Source organism: Piliocolobus tephrosceles, chromosome 3 (assembly GCF_002776525.5).
Source record: "Piliocolobus tephrosceles isolate RC106 chromosome 3, ASM277652v3, whole genome shotgun sequence".
In the NCBI taxonomy this organism is placed as follows: Eukaryota; Metazoa; Chordata; class Mammalia; order Primates; family Cercopithecidae; genus Piliocolobus; species Piliocolobus tephrosceles.
The window spans coordinates 3,648,429-3,664,117 of record NC_045436.1 but is presented as its reverse complement, the minus strand read 5'-3'; the positions used below and the strand labels follow the sequence as shown (position 1 = coordinate 3,664,117).

The following is a 15,689-nucleotide window of genomic DNA, read 5'->3' as shown; positions in this document are numbered from 1 at the left end:
CACACACCATACACCACACACACACCACACACTATACAAACACATACCAAATACACACGCTACACACACCATGCACACCCCACAGGTGCACACATAACACATACACACCACACACACACCACACACATACACCACATGCATACACAACCCACAACACACCGCACATGTTCACCCCCCACACACACACACCACACACACACCCCACGCAGCCACACACCCCACACATACACACACACCTTCACACACAACACACATACTCCCACACACCACACACACACACGCACACCTCCCCACACGGGAGGCAGTCTAGCTGATAGAGTGAAGCTTGCATATGTAGACTACTAGTTCTGAGCTTGACGTCTTTATTTAATACTCCATGATTTTAAATCAGTCCCTGTTTCTCAAAACCTCAATTTGCTGATTTACGAGGTAGGAAGCTGTGAGAATTAAAGGAGAGAAAACATTTTGTACAGTGTGTGGTGTAGAGTGGGCGTTCAATAAGTGTTACCTTTTATTATAATCAGATGCTAATTATATATATCAACAGTATATATCATCCTTCGTAATTAGATTTTTGTGTAATTTTAAAATTAGATGTAATATTTTGTAATTAGATTATATATATTTTATAATTAGATGTGTTTTGGATCCTAAGTGCTCTGGGGTCAGAGGAAAAATATAGTTTTCACAGAGTAGGGTAAAATATGAACCAAACCCTAAATGATAGGTGGGATTTGTTAAGATGAGAAAGGAAGGGAGGCTCTTCAAAGCAAAAGCAAAACTGTGCACCTGGCACAGGAGCACCTAAATCATCGATCTTTGTGAGACTGAAAGGACACAGGCCTGAACAGAATCCATGCTTCGGGGAGCAGTGGGGGGAACAGAGCGCCTCAGAGGCTTGTTTCACTTTCTAGTGTAAGGGCTTTATAAGAACTCTTCTGTGCCTTTTCTATTCTAAAGAAACTTGTGGAATTGCTACCTGCTTATTGTATTTTTTTGGTCTCTTTAAACTGCTCTGACAAGTTCAATACAGTATTTCCCACTTTTAAAAAAATAGGCAGCATGAGTATCACAAAAAGAGCAATGGATGAACCTTTTAATATTAGGCAAAATAAACAGACCTGGAAAATACAGAAATTCCAGAAGCTGAGGCATTTTTAAAATAGCTATTTTGTTTTTATAATTACTGTGTTTGGATAAGTGTTAAAAAAATAAATGGACAGCAAAGTTAACAGAATCAAAATAGAGCCTGTTTTGAAATACTCAAGATGTTCTAGTGGTAATTATGAAAGCTCTTAAGTGATTCCTCTGCATATGACTGTGGTTGCCACATCTGTTCATGAACTAGAACAGAATTCCAGTCCCAGAAATCCTGTTCTCCTGAATCTAAATATTATTCTTTAAAAAAAATTTTAATTTTACTTTAAGTTCTGGGATACAAGTACAGAATGTGCAGGTTTGTTACACGGGTATACATGTGCCGTCGTGGTTTGCTGCACCTGTCAACCTGTCATCTAGGTAAATAGATTTTAAATCCTAGTTGGTCATGTTGTGGGACTGAAGAGGGAGTTGAGAATTACTTAGCCCTTAGCTCACGCTTTCTGTCATCTCATTTAATTCTCACAATAGCTCTGTGAAGTACGTATGATTTTTCCCCAATGTAAAGATGAGGCCATTAAAGCTCTTAAGAACAAAGTAAGCTTTCAAGAATTACCAATCAGGAAGCCGTTAGAGCTGGGATTCAGGCGGAAGCTTTCGAGGGCCCAGGCCATCTCACTGCTTCTGGGAAGAGAACCCAGGCAAGTATGGAGGGGAGGAGAGGAGAGGTCCGGGCAAGTAGGCTAGCGAGGAGCCATGATGCCCGGCCTGTGCTGCTCCCGGTTCTCTCTCTTCCTCCCTCACCCTGGAGTTACCAGAGGCGGATACACGTTGACCACACCAGGGCTCCTTGCCCTCCAACCTCTGGGATCTCAGAGCATGGGGGGAGACTGAAGCACGGCTCTGCTTCCCTGCCGCCTCCCTGCCGCCTCCCTGCCAGGTCACCCTGGGCTGGTGGCGTTTCTACCCGTGCAGCTACCCTCTCCGGGCGCAGGCACCTCTCCCTCACTTCTGGCCACTGTTGGCCACGTGTGCGGAATGTCCCTACTGTCGGGGAATTGACCAGTTCGTTGTTAATGTCTCAGCCCACATCTTTATAAAATATCTCCCCTTTATTAGTTTTTCCTCCAGTTAGCTGGTGAGTGTGCTGTGTGTTTCCTGCTGATTTCGGACAAGCATCAGTCATTGGAACGGCACTGGGCATTTGTAATTTTTTTTTTTTTTACTGTTCTCAGATTCATCGCTTCTCCAACAGTTTTTATAGTGACATGAATGGCGTCATGACAATTCAAGCAAAGCCGCTTCAGCGGAGACCTACCTATTTTGCCGACAGAACGCAGTACGTATCAGAATCAGTAGTAGTTACCCAGCCTCTTCCCTGGGCTGCAAACACTGGAGCACTGAAGATTGCAGGGGACATGAGATCACCAAGGTCTCACTGAATCCCAGGCTTCGGATGTGCCTGAGCACGTCTGGAAACGCAGAAACAGACCCTTCAGTACCAACCACACAACAGTTACTATCGTGTATTCGGTTGGGAGAGATGGGGAAGGGGAATGTAGTCCTGAAATTCTGAATCTTGTGGGCTTGACTGTTTGATTACTAACAGTGAAAACCTTAGCTCTCTTCCTGTGGATGATTCTTCTTTGAAACAGAAATGGAAATGATGGGTCTTTTCATTCATTCAGCCAGTGCTTAGGAGTGTGTTCTAGGTGCCAGACTGTTCTAGACAGTCAGTGCTCAGCTAAGCACAGACAGGTGCGTTCCCTGTTATCCCAGCACTTGCAGCTGAGTAGCTCATAGGATTTCCTTCCCAGGAATGAGAAGGAGGACAAAGCCTCGGGTGGAGGGGCAGGTGCTCTCTCCTCCGCACGGCACAGACTGGGACGGGCCTCAGACACTCATGGATTACCACCTTCTGCAAAGCAAACACCGGTGCCCTGGAGGCTGCCTTCTCTTGCTTCAGATTCACAGAGACTAAAAACCCCCAACATCTCTAGTGACGAAGTTCTTCAGGCAACAAAACTGTGAGTCTCGTTTCTCTCATAGTAAACTAAAGGTCATGCAGGACGTAGACGCTTGTCAGTTAGGGTTCATGGATCATCTCGGACAAATCATCCTCTCTCCAGTTTTACACAGACGCTTTTCTAATGAGTTCATTGAGTATTTAACGTTCTGCTTGCTCCAGTGGTCTGCTTAGCTGCATACTAGGACACAAGGTCAGGCAATGTCCCTGTCACACAGGCGAAATGAGCCTCTGATGGTGGGGTGACCTTGGGTGGAGTTCAGTGGCCTCACCTGTGAAATGAATAATTAGCTAATTACATAATTACATAATTAATTTCAATTTTGATAATTACATAATTAATACTTTTTAAGGGGAGGTTTAAATAAAATGATATATATAGAATGCTATAAAAATAAAAGGACTGTGTCCCTATCGGATTATCTTTAAGGATGCATTTCTCTCTATGTGGGAGTTTCAGTAAAGCTTTCGATCTCAGGGATGCACATCCCGTCATGGCCTCATTAGAAACGTGTTTGTCTCTTGCCCTCCAGCCAACTTACCAGTGTCGGCCAATACTTACATTGATAATAACAGCTAATGTTTATTGATCGCTTTCTTTGTTATCAGCACCAGGTAAATGAATTATATTTGTGATCTTATTTATTCCCCACCATAAACCTTTATATGGCTGAGACTCATACTATCCCAAATCTGAGACGAGGAAACAGGCTAAGCCTGCCAGAGGTCATCCCCGCCAGGAAGAGGCCCACCCGGACACATCCACAAGTGCTCTCAGGCTTTGGAGACCACCCACTGGACCCCCGGCCTGCAGGGGAGCGGTTGTCAGGAGCTGAGCTCAGGAGTGGGCGGCTGCCAACACTTACCTGGCACCCGGACTTTTTCCAGATGCAGTCGGAAACCCCCTTTCAGCTTTTTAATTGGTGACTGTTTCTTTCACAGTTTGAGACTGATGTTTCCAGCTGTGTTGCATCTGCTGTGCTGATTCCTTCGAGATCCCTCTCCCTCCTCCGCCTCGCATCCCCCCATGCCAGTCAGCAGCAGACGGTGCCAGTCAGCAGCACATGGCAGGCTTTCTCCTCCTGCCCCAGCCTACCTGGGCCCCCATCACAGCTTCATCAAATAGAAACCCTTTATGTTTCCTACTGAGATACAGTCAGATGCCTCCAATTGTGCAAATCCCTCTGTGTTCTGACCCCTCCCTCCCTGTGAGCTGGTGATTTTTCAGCTTGCTTTTTATTATTGCCACCCTGAGGAGCCCTTTTAGACCATTCTTCCCAATTGCTCTCCCTACACGTGGAATTGTAGTCCCACAGACAGCCTGTTTTTCTGTGTGCATAGCTGTGCTCTACACATACAAGGGAAGCCGTAGCTTCAGAGGGGCCAGTGCCCTCCCCTTTTGGTGATGCTACCTCACCTGTGTCCCCTGGCTTCTCACCTGCCTGAATTCTCACCTGCCAGAATTCTCACCTGCCAGCCTCACTTTCCCTCTGGCCCCCACACACACCAGCTCTGCGTCTTCTCCCCTCCATCCTCTGTCTTCCACTTGTATCGAGATAACATTTTCCCCCAGTTATCAGAGTGCTATAAGTTCCCTGGGGAGCATCAGGATAATACCACAAATAGCAGAAATGAAAGACCTCCGGTGTGCCCATCACACAGAAGTCACAGCTCTTGGCAGATTTCCTGTCACTTGCCAGGTACCCATGTACCTGGGTGCTCAGTGACATGATGCTGTGTTGCAGGCCGACTGGCGTGGACCACATGGTTTCGCCGCTGGTTCAGACATCACGGAGCAGGTTCCCCCCGATAGGCGTGGAGACCAGGGAGCAGAATACGGCAGTTCCTGGATGCCGCCTTGCTTCTGTAAGACAGATTTCATTGTATTTCAGTGGACCATTTAGGTTCTGTATTGGAAAACAAACAAAAACAACTTTGGCACTTCCAAGTGAAATTAGTAACATAAGATCTGAATGGCTGTATTCAAATGCCTTCATAATCTGTTTCCAGAAAGTAAATGAATGGCTTGTGAGAATTTACAGGGAGCGAGAGGCTTAATTCACTGTTTTGTGAAATAAAAGCATGTCTTGAACCAAATCAGAAATTCCAGGTGTCAAGGAAATCTCTGACAGGATAGTGGAGCAAGGAAGAGAGCATGAGATTTGGTCAGGAGACAGGCAGGTCTGCGCAGATCCTGCCACAGAAACTCTCTTCTATGACTTGGTACAAGTCACTTTAATCTCCCTGAGCCTTAGTGTTCTCTATACAAGGGAATTAATGATTCTTACCTCTAGAGAATTGTTAGAAGGACCAAATGAACTCAGAGGTGTTAAGTAATTCCTGATGTGAAATTATGAGCTCAGTCAATGATGACCGTGGCCATTTTTATCAGGTCTCATTTTTACAGCTAACCTCTGCCATGTCTACTCCAGTGGAGGGCGATGCCGTCTGCAGTGAAGCTCGCCTCAGCCAGGCAGTCGCACAGGTCTGGGGAGTGTGCTGCTGTCCGTATGCAGAGCCAGGCAGCCCCCAGGTTTACAGCCACCCCTCCCTCCACTCTCACACAAGTAACTTGTCTCTATTCATTTTATACAACACAGAAGGACCCCAGTTGTAGGAACATAAAGACATAGTGAGAGAAAAACCCTCCCTGGGGCGCGGTTTCCTCCTGTATGCCCTGTGCCACCTTGAGCCCAGCACTGGAACCCATTCCCAGAAGGCAAGAGTTGCAAAGTGTTCGTGTTTAACCTTAGAATAACATAATTTTACAAAAGATGGCTGGACGCAGTGGCTCACGCCTGTAATCCCAGCACTTTGGGAAGCCAAAGTGGGTGAATCACGAGGGCAAGAGTTCGAGACCAGCCTGGCCAACATAGTGAAACCTCATCTCTACTAAAAATACAAAAAAATTACCCAGACGTAGTGGTGCATGCCTGTAATCCCAGCTACTCAGGAGGCTAAGGTAGGAGGATCGCTTGAACCCGGGAAGCGGAGGTTGTAGTGAGCCGAGATCACGTCATTGCACTCCAGCCTGGGTGACAGAGCGAGACTCCATCTCAGGAAAAAAAAAAAAAAAAAAAAAAGGCAAACATCACATTAAAAAGCCTGCTGCTTTACAAATGCAGAATTACATTTCTATTAAGGTTTTGTATCTCTCTTTCCCTATTATGACACTATCATTTTATCAGGTTTAATAGTGCAGTTACATAATCAAAATATATTTCATCAGGTATTTATCCTTAGGAGACCTGATCCTTAGTAATGTCTAACTAAAAGTTTCCAAATAAATGAGTGAATGATTGAGCATGTAGAGATCTTCTTTTGTGTTTTTAAGGATTGCGTTTATTTTAAACAAGAACATATTATCCTTCATTTAGTACAGAGGAAGGCATCCACAAAACCGTGTGTCGAGTGCTGTGCCTGACGGTATAGAACGATCACGTCTTCGAGAGAGAACCGCTACCCTGGAACAGCTGTCAAGGCCTAGCACAACCCATACGTTCCGGGTGGGTTCTCTGTTTACTGTAACTTTAATTTTGAAAAACATTTGAAAAACATGAAATTTGTCCCTGATTTTGTTTTTCTTCCAGCAGTCAGATACGCCTCGAAAAAGTTCACTGACACAAATGGAATTTGCTGCTCACACATGGACAGGTCAAAGTATTTTGACAGGTCAGCTTTTCTCCATGTATAAATAAAGTGATGTAATATGTGAGATTTCAGGTTTTGGAAAGTGAAATGGAAGATTATCTACCTTGATAAGCCTATTTCGCTCGTGTAGGAGGGAATAGCAAGTGTCTGTGGCCTGTGGCCTGACCTCAGAAACCTCGATCACAGAGCGCACCTGCACAGACACGCACGCCCTCACCTGCTGTCAGGTCAAGAAGGGGGAAATGTCCAGAAGCTCTCCATGAACTGGGGGCCTCACTCTAGAAAGAATGCTGTCTTGGGAGAAGTCAGTCCCTTGTTTGCTATAGAGTTTTCATGCTCTGTTTCTAAGTGGAACTCTAATCTTAGATTCTCTTTGAAAATCTGATGATAAAAATGCCTGAGAAAATTAACACAGATTTGCTAGTTACTTTATAACATAAGGTTTTACAGAGAAATACGTATTCTCAGCCTGGTATGTTGTTTGCAGGATATTCTAGTTTGAATACGAGCTGGTTATGGTTCCACTTCCAGAACAGTCACCCATGCTTTTTCAAGGCAGTAGCGTGGCCTCGTCATGAGGTGTGCTGCTCTAGAGTCTGATGTTGGGTTTCCACCCTCGCTCTGCCACCAGCTGTGCAACCCTAGGAATGTCCCAACCTCTCTGGCCCTCGGCTTCCTCTTTTATAAGAAGCTGGGTAGATAAAATAATTATTGGAAATCTGTGAAAAGGACCTAGCTAGATACCAGGCATATATTGCTCAAAAATTATGAAGTATGAACCATTTGTATTATAAATGATCTGAAATTTCAGGGATAATTTATTGTTTTACAGAGAATTTTAAACATATAATCCTAAAAATAAATTTCGTACTTTGGGAGGCCGAGACGGGCGGATCACGAGGTCAGGAGATCGAGACCATCCTGGCTAACACAGTGAAACCCCGTCTCTACTAAAAATAGAAAAAACTAGCTGGGCGAGGTGGCGGCGCCTGTAGTCCCAGCTACTCAGGAGGCTGAGACAGGAGAATGGCGTAAACCCGGGAGGCGGGGCTTGCAGTGAGCTGAGATTGTGCCACTGCACTCCAGCCTGGGCGACAGAGCGAGGCTCCGTCTCAAAAAAAAAAATAATAATAATAATAATAAATAAATAAAATAAATTTCGTAAAAAGTAAGCATTGTGTAACACAGATCTATCTGTTCGCATCAGCCCTTCTGTCGCCCTGTAGTACGGTGATGTCAGGGATTCCTCAGCTCCTTAAAATTTCGCTCCTATGCTAATAGCTCTGGGCTGCTGTGCTTTTTGTTGCTTTTCTGGACATTGTATGTTCCTTAGCAGCATTAGCCGTCATTCTCATGGCAACAGCTCCTTCTCTAAGAAGCAGCCACGCTACTTGGTTAAGTGTTGCTTTTTTTTTCTTTTGAAGACGAAGTCTCGCTGTGATGTCCAGGCTGGAGTGCAATGGTGCAATCTCAGCTCACCGCAACCTCCACCTCCCAGGTTCAAGTGATTCCTCTGCCACCCCACCCCCACCCGAGTAGCTGGGATTACAGGCACATGCCACGATGCCTGGCTAATTTTTGTATTTTTAGTAAAGATGAGGTTTCACCATATTGGCCAGGCTGGTCTCAAACTCCTGACCTCAGGTGATCCACCCATCTCGGCCTCCCAAAGTGCTGGGATTACAGGCGTGAGCTACTGCGCCCGGCCCAGGTGTTGCTTTTAACACAATTGTAGATGCTTGGGGGAAAGTAGGTGCCCGAGTTAGCTTATCAGTCATGGATGGGGTATCAAGCACTCACTGTGTGCCAAGGTCTGTGCCGAAGGCTGGGATTCAGACAGCAGGGCTGTTTCTGTCTGTGCCTCAGGGAGCATTGAGCCTGGCAGGCCAGCTGGAAAAGGCTGTGAGAGGGGTGAGCAGGAGCACCTGACTCCCCTGTCAGGTGGCTGGAGGGTGCCGAGGCTTCCTGGAGGAGATGACCGTCGCAAGAGAGAGGGAGTGAGGACTGACGGGTGGTTCTGTGGATGGCCAGAGGCGGCTGGTGCTGAGAGAGGGAACTGGAGAGGTTCTGACGAGTTCACTTTTGGGGATGCTGACTGTAGCACGCCAAGCGGAGACGTCCAGTAGGTAGTTTGGGCACACATAGTGGAGGTTTGGAGTGGGAACTGGGTTCTGAATTTGTTTTAAATCTTCACTGTTAATCATTGACCAAATGCCAAGTCAGTGTATTCTCTTATCAGTAACTTTTTGCTTTGAAATGTGCTATTCATTTCTTCTACAATTATAAAAATAATACATTATCAAAATAGACAACTTACAAAACACAAAGATCCACCAAGGAAAACACAGCCAAGGCCCCTGATCTCACCACGTAGAGAGAACACGGCTCAAAGGTGTGAGCTGTGATGACGGTACGATGAGGCGCGTGCCCCGTGCAGACGTCCCCAGGCCCCAGGTGAGGCTGCAGGTGAGGCGCGCATGGCCTCACACACAGATTAGAGCTTGGGAGCAGAAGACCTAAGTCTTGTCCCTCAAAAACGAAAAGCTGTTTCTGTCCTCCTAAGCACTCTGTCAACGTCAGCCCACCGCGCTGCTCACACAGGGAGTCGCCTCTCTGGTCACCAGCTTAGGCAGCACACCACCATCTGCTAGGACATTTGGGAATGAATTAAAAACCAGAGCGGATTCATGGTGGCACCTTTGGAATATCACTCACTGCTTTCTGGAAGAGGAGGTGGGGGTAGAGCCGGTATGGGGGGACTGCAGTGACCCTGGGGGCACCCACAGGAGGTACATTAACACGTGCAGTCACATATGGCCGCTTAACTCATGCAGGACCCAGAGAACGGTCCACACCAGTCACCTGCACCTCACTGCCTCTTAACTGCTGACCCAAGACAAAGAGCTATTAGAAGGGAGAACACAGCCAACCAAATGCACAGCTCCAAGAGGTTTTGCATCTATAATGACAAGCTAACATTTAGTTCTTTGGTTCAAAATATTTCCCCTCCTTAACCATTTTTTAAGGCTGCAAAGCTCATCCCCATTTGGGGAGTGCTAAGGGTATGTCCAGGCCCCCTCAGGATCAGGCTGGCTTTTCTTCCTTTCCACCAGGTGCACAGGCAAACTGGCCACAGGGGACTCCTGGGAGCTCCATGCGGCTCAGCACGGCCTGTGCAGCCTGGAAGAGAGGGCAGAGATGCCCAGGGCTGTGGGTGCCGGCCTGTGCATTCCGGAGGAGGCCATGCCTGGTGGTGGTGAGAGACACAGGCCTTGGCACGCAAGTCCTAGCTCTGCTACTGGGTGCTGTGGGACCAGGCATTCCCTGTGGGTCTCAGCTTCCGTATCTGTAAAATGGGAGTAACACCTCACTCAAGGACTCCTGAAGAGATTAAATAAAACACGGAGCAGGTAACACGGTGCCTGGTGCATAACAAGCCTCAACATATCCAAGGACTCATCCTGATCGCCCATGAGCCTATTGAAGGTCAACCCTGTCTCATTTAAAAAACAAAACAAGACTGTGCATCCGAGTCCAGGTAGGGTGACCCTGTCCAGGGCCAACCCCCACCTAGAACCAGCCAGGCTTGTGCTGCTGGAGAGGACTGGCCAAGCCAACGCCCTCGGGACCAGCAGTGAGCAGCCTCCGAGCCTGCAGAGCGGGCAGGGCCCCTAACAGGCAGGCTGTGTGCAGAGGCCCCTGGGGCACCGAGGGGCAGAAAACCTCCGGGGGAAAGAGGCCCTTTCACCTGCCAAGTGGAACCTTCCCACTGAACACCGGACCTCCCAGCACTGTCTGCCTTCAGTCACATTTTAAACACTGGACGGAGGGACAACGGGACAGAGGGACAACGGGACAGAGGGACCTGTGTTCCTTGGTGTTTCGTCTTTGTTCATCCGTCGGTCGTCCTCCAAATCAAAGTCCAGAAGCTTCTGCACTAATTTCGAGGTCAGGCTGAATCTTGAGTGATGAACAAAACTGTTTCAATTTTCCTCTAACTCTGTCTAAGTCTTCGTGGAGCTTATCATAAGCACGATCCTCATAAGGGAATTTCTGAATCATTTCGATCAGTGATTCTAAGAACGACATCTTTCTGCGGTCCTTCTCGGTGGCACAGCTGTGTGGGAGACATTCCCACGCAAAAGCCAGGCCTTGGTAGCACCTGATCTCAGGCCGGATGTTGGTTCCATGCAGCGTGTGGTGCTGCCTTCCTTCAGTCACACCCACACTCCTGCCTTCCTCCCAGCCTTCCTGACACCCTTCCCCATGTAACCCACATCCGCCTTCATGATGGCATCTAACACGGCCTGGCTCCCAGGGTCAGGCCCAGATGCACTGCTTCAGAGGAGGCGGTCTTATCAGAAACTCTGAGACAGCTATTAATGATGGTCAAAGGTCATTTCTATATCTGCAAAAGTGATCGAGGGTCCATAAGAGGGATCTTCCTGTCTTTCTGAGGGTTTATTTTCTTTTTCTCTGACAAGCAGGCACATAACCTCCTTGCTAGCTTTGCATCCAGGTCAAAAAGCACTGGGAACTACTAACTTACCAACTTTTATTATTTCCGTGATAGAAAAAAAAAAGGAGCCAAAGGGGTATCCCAGGTAGTGGGAAGGATCCCTTAAAGTACCTGGCGTTGCACCTGCCCCTGGGAAGCAGTAGAGCTGCCAGGAAGTAGAGCTCCCTCAGCCTCCTGGGCCAGGACTCGCCTCTGCATAGAAGCTTCTCACAAATCCACCAGCTCGGGAGGACACACGGCCTGCACCTCGACTTGGTTTTGGGGGGGCGCCCTTCCTTTTTCTCAGGACCCTAATTGGCAGTTTTTGCATATAACTATTTCCTAATTTATACAAAAGTGTATTAATAAAATATTTTTAAGTATTTGCATGGAATGTACAAAACAGCCGTTCTGAGTAGTTGCCTTTGTAACATTTTAATGAGAATTAACTCTTGCTTGCTGTTTCCAGGTTCACAATATGTGCCTAAATCTTTTCAGAGGACAACTTTGACTTTAAAGAAGAGATTCCAAGTGATATCTTGAAACCACCTCACCGGAACCATTGGTGCACTCATGGTCTCAGCACACCACTTACCGCTTGAAAACTAGAGGAACAAGTATTCTATTTATCTGTGTGTCTGACAGTGTGAGAAGCTAGACTGAGAAAAATGCAAACAAATAAATCACTTAATTTTGAACACTTTGCATTTTAAAGAGAGTGAAAGTCAAATCCACTAAGCTGCCTTGCTGAAAGCATCTCCAAGGTTCTGTAGGCTTTGCTCAGAAGACTCTGATGTGTGTTTACAATCCATCATTTTATCAATGATACACAAATATAATTAGCATGTGTTTGTACTCACATACTAATTACATATAAGAATATATTATCTAGGAACATGCCATTTTGTACTCTGATGTATTTTCTAGTCTCATTCAATTAGTAATTCCGTCAAAATCCTAGACACTAGTAGATATTAGTATTTGAGAATATGTCAGAGTCTGAATAAGACTCAGATTGTTCTAGTCATGCTGACTTTCTCATACATTTTTAAAAAGTGCTTCAGCCATGAACCTTTTTGAGAAATGTCAGTGGTGAAATCTCCCAAGCTAATTTTCTTTTTCTAGTTTCCATCTTCAAATTCAGACAGTTCACGTGAAGTACCCCACATTTATTGATCTTAGGGTTGAATGTAAATATAAACGTAATTAAAAGCTATGGCAGATGATGTCATCTTTATTGTTTACAGTCGAAGCTCCTCCGTGGGAGGGGAGCCTCACACCCTCCACGTGCCATCGGGAGCTGGCCTTTGTTCAGACGCCACCTCTGCAGGGACGCCTTCCCAGAGCCCTCGTCTCTTCTTGCTCTGTCCTCCTGCTCTGCTTGGCTTTTCTTCAGAGCATGTATCCCCATCTAACATTACTGTAGAAAGTGGAGCAGAGAATGGGAAGAGGAATTAGCGGAGCTGAGGCTCAGGCATGTCTTTCTCTTGTCCCTCTCCTCACTGTTTCTCTTGATCATGATTCAGGTCCTTACACTCATTTTTATATTCTCAGATCTCAAATCAGCTAATTTCTTCTTTTCTGTCTGATAATTGCATTTTATCAGTCTAATTATTACTAATCCAAACTGTAACTTTATAAGGTTATATATATGAGCATATTTATAAACTTAGATTTATAAACTATATATGCACATATGTATCATATAAATCATAATAAATTATTTTCAGATGATTTCTGGCTGTAAGGGGAAGGGATCACTGCCTACTTGTAGATGTCTGGAATTTTAAAAGATGTGTTCAGACTAACACTAATGTCCTTTATCACAGAGTGACAAAACAAAAATGACCCTAGAGCCTTGCCTCTGTTTGAATATCTCTCCTTGACCTTGCTGACTCCATTTCTTTTTTGCTTTCTTTTTTTTCGAAACGGAGTCTCACTCTGTCACCCAGGCTAGAGTGCAGTGGCACGATCTCAGCACACTACAACCTCCGCCTCCTGGGCTCAAGCGATTCTCCTGCCTCAGCCTCCTGGGTAGCTAGGATTACAGGTGCATGCCACTACACCCAGGTAATTTTTTTGTATTTTTAGTAGAGACGGGGTTTCACCATGTTAGCCAGGCTGGTGTCGAACTCCTGATCTCAGGTCATCTGCCTGCCTCGGCGTCCCAAAGTGCTGGGATTACAGGCGTGAGCCACTGCGCCCGGCCAGCTGACTCCATTTCTATAGCAATGAGACACATTAGGCAGCAGCAGCAACAGTGACCACCGGGTCGAGGCCTCTTTTCCATGGTCACAGCTCCATGCATCCGGGGAAGATTGCTAATGCTTAGTTTTCTGCACAAAGCAAACCAAAGCATTTTTGAGAATTTTCTACATTATTCCTAAACATTAGCAATAGAATAGAAACTTTTAAGAGCAAATGCCAGTTTTAATTCAGCAGCTCTCACACTTGAGGAATAGTTAGATACGTGAGTAGCCTGCAGCCCAGGTTATAGGGCTGCTGGTTAGGTGCTCTCTGGTGCATCATTACTGCTCAAAGCGTGACCCACTTGTTCTTTCAGAACCACTCAGGATATTTTATGTCCATTTCCAGGAACCATCCAACTCCTTCCCTATTCAGTCCAAACTTTTTTTTTTTTAAACTTTAAGTCCAGGGGAACATGTGCAGGTTGTTACACAGGCAAACTTGTGTCATGGGAGTTAGTTGTACAGATTATCACCCAGGTATTAAGCCTAGTGTCCATTAGTTACTTTTCCTGATTCTCTCCCTCCTTCCACCCTCCACCCTTTGATAGGCCCCAGTGTGTGCTGTTCCCCTCTGTGTCCATGTGTTCTCATCATTTAGCTCCCACTTAGAAGTGAGAACGGATGGCATTTGTTTTTCTGTTTCTGCATTAGTTTGCTAAGGATGATGACTTCCAGCTCCAGCCATGCCTCTGCAAAGGACATGATCTCATTCTTTTCTATGAGCTCAAGCTTCGTAATAGGGAAAGCACTGGATATTCAGTCTAAACTAACGTTAAGGTAGGGTATCCAGGATAAAATGTTTTTTCTTTGAAAACCACCGAATATACTTTATGGTAGCTTTATCTTGTTTGGCTTCAGAGGTTTGCAAATAAGAATCTATTATTTATATATAGGTAAAAAACAAAATATTTTAAAAAATAGAACCAGTTCCAGTGATCTTGAGTCTTCTAAACATTTAAATTGGAAGATAAAGTACCATTTTAGAGAATACATAGATACTTGGCCCTGTCATTGATTTTAAAAATGACCTTCTCATTGCACTGATTTTTACCCCTATGTTAAAGTTAGTATTTTATTTATACATTACATTAGATTTAGAGATTAGTAAATAATGCTTATATCAAGGATTGTGCTTTTTAAGCTCATTAGGTAAAAATTAGGGCAGCGTTTTTATAATCTACTTTAATACATGAGTCTTACCTTAGAATTAATCTGTTAAAAATTAGAAAATTGGACTACATCTGAGACAGATTGTAAAATTCAGATTAGTGACTAAATTAATTAAAATGTCTGTTTATCCAAAACCAAAGAAGATTGAAGAAATTTTAATCTAAGAAAATGTAAAATACCATAGAAAACTGCTGGATTTTGTGAATTTAATATAAAAGGAAGTATCCATATTGATATTATTCTGAACTAGATGAAATTTCTATGCCAATTCAGAAGTACATTTTTATATTATATATCATTTGGGTATTATATTTTTATTGTTTTCTTATAACTATAGATCATTGTGTAGGATTTTTGATTCCTTAATTTCTAATAAAATATAAAAGTGTTAAAAGAGTTTTCAAAAATGTGTTACATTTATAAAAGTATTTTTAGATTCCCAATTTTTGTATCATTTGGCAAATACCTCTCTATTCTGCATTTTCTAATACAGAGATATTTATTATTTCTACCTACATAGCAAACTTTCCCCAGTAAATTTGAAGTATATGTCCATATATATTTGCAGAGGCTTTACATAATTTATGAATACTCCATTGTAATGTTTGTTTCAGAAGATTATGCTCCTGTGTGATAATCATCATGGATTTGATTTCATCAGACATTTATTAAGCACTTTCTTGGTGTAAGATTTTGTTCTAAGCATTATATTGAACAAGACAGTCTTTGGCCTAAAAGAACTTAGATTCTAGTGGAGGAGACAGACTATAAACAATTAAATAAAAACATAATACAGGGCAGGTAGCAATAAGTGCTATGAAGAAACAAAGCAAGGCAAGGTGACAGAGTGAAAGGAGCTGCAACTTTCCATCGAGCGGTTGGGGACGGCTGTGTTGCAGAGGTGATATTTGAGCAAACCCCAAAGATGATAAAAGAAGCCTTGGAGATATCTGGGGAGAAAGAATTGTAGACAGAGCAAAAGACATGTGCCTAAACC

The 15,689-nt window shown here is 44.6% G+C and overlaps 1 protein-coding gene and 1 pseudogene across 6 annotated transcripts in view; one reads left to right on the top strand and one right to left on the bottom strand.

Moving 5' to 3' along the window:
* The window catches only part of FAM149A (family with sequence similarity 149 member A), a 67,723-nt gene extending 52,637 nt beyond the window's left edge, over positions 1 to 15,086 (top strand). For 2 of the 6 annotated variants that reach the window (XM_026456071.2, XM_023221019.2), the window contains exons 9-14: positions 2,334 to 2,437; positions 2,916 to 3,125; positions 4,870 to 4,990; positions 6,502 to 6,630; positions 6,715 to 6,796; positions 11,743 to 12,489. In XM_026456071.2, coding sequence (XP_026311856.1) covers positions 2,334 to 2,437; positions 2,916 to 3,125; positions 4,870 to 4,990; positions 6,502 to 6,630; positions 6,715 to 6,796; positions 11,743 to 11,816 — 720 coding nt within the window. In that variant the 3' untranslated portion in view covers positions 11,817 to 12,489. Of the gene's footprint in view, positions 1 to 2,333; positions 2,438 to 2,915; positions 3,126 to 4,869; positions 4,991 to 6,501; positions 6,631 to 6,714; positions 6,797 to 11,742 lie in introns of all 6 variants that reach the window. The other 4 variants (XM_023221020.2, XM_026456072.1, XM_031935289.1 and 1 more) reach the window with 3 other exon arrangements.
* LOC111548463 lies at positions 10,691 to 11,492 on the bottom strand (annotated as a pseudogene).
* Positions 15,087 to 15,689: the final 603 nt, after the last annotated feature.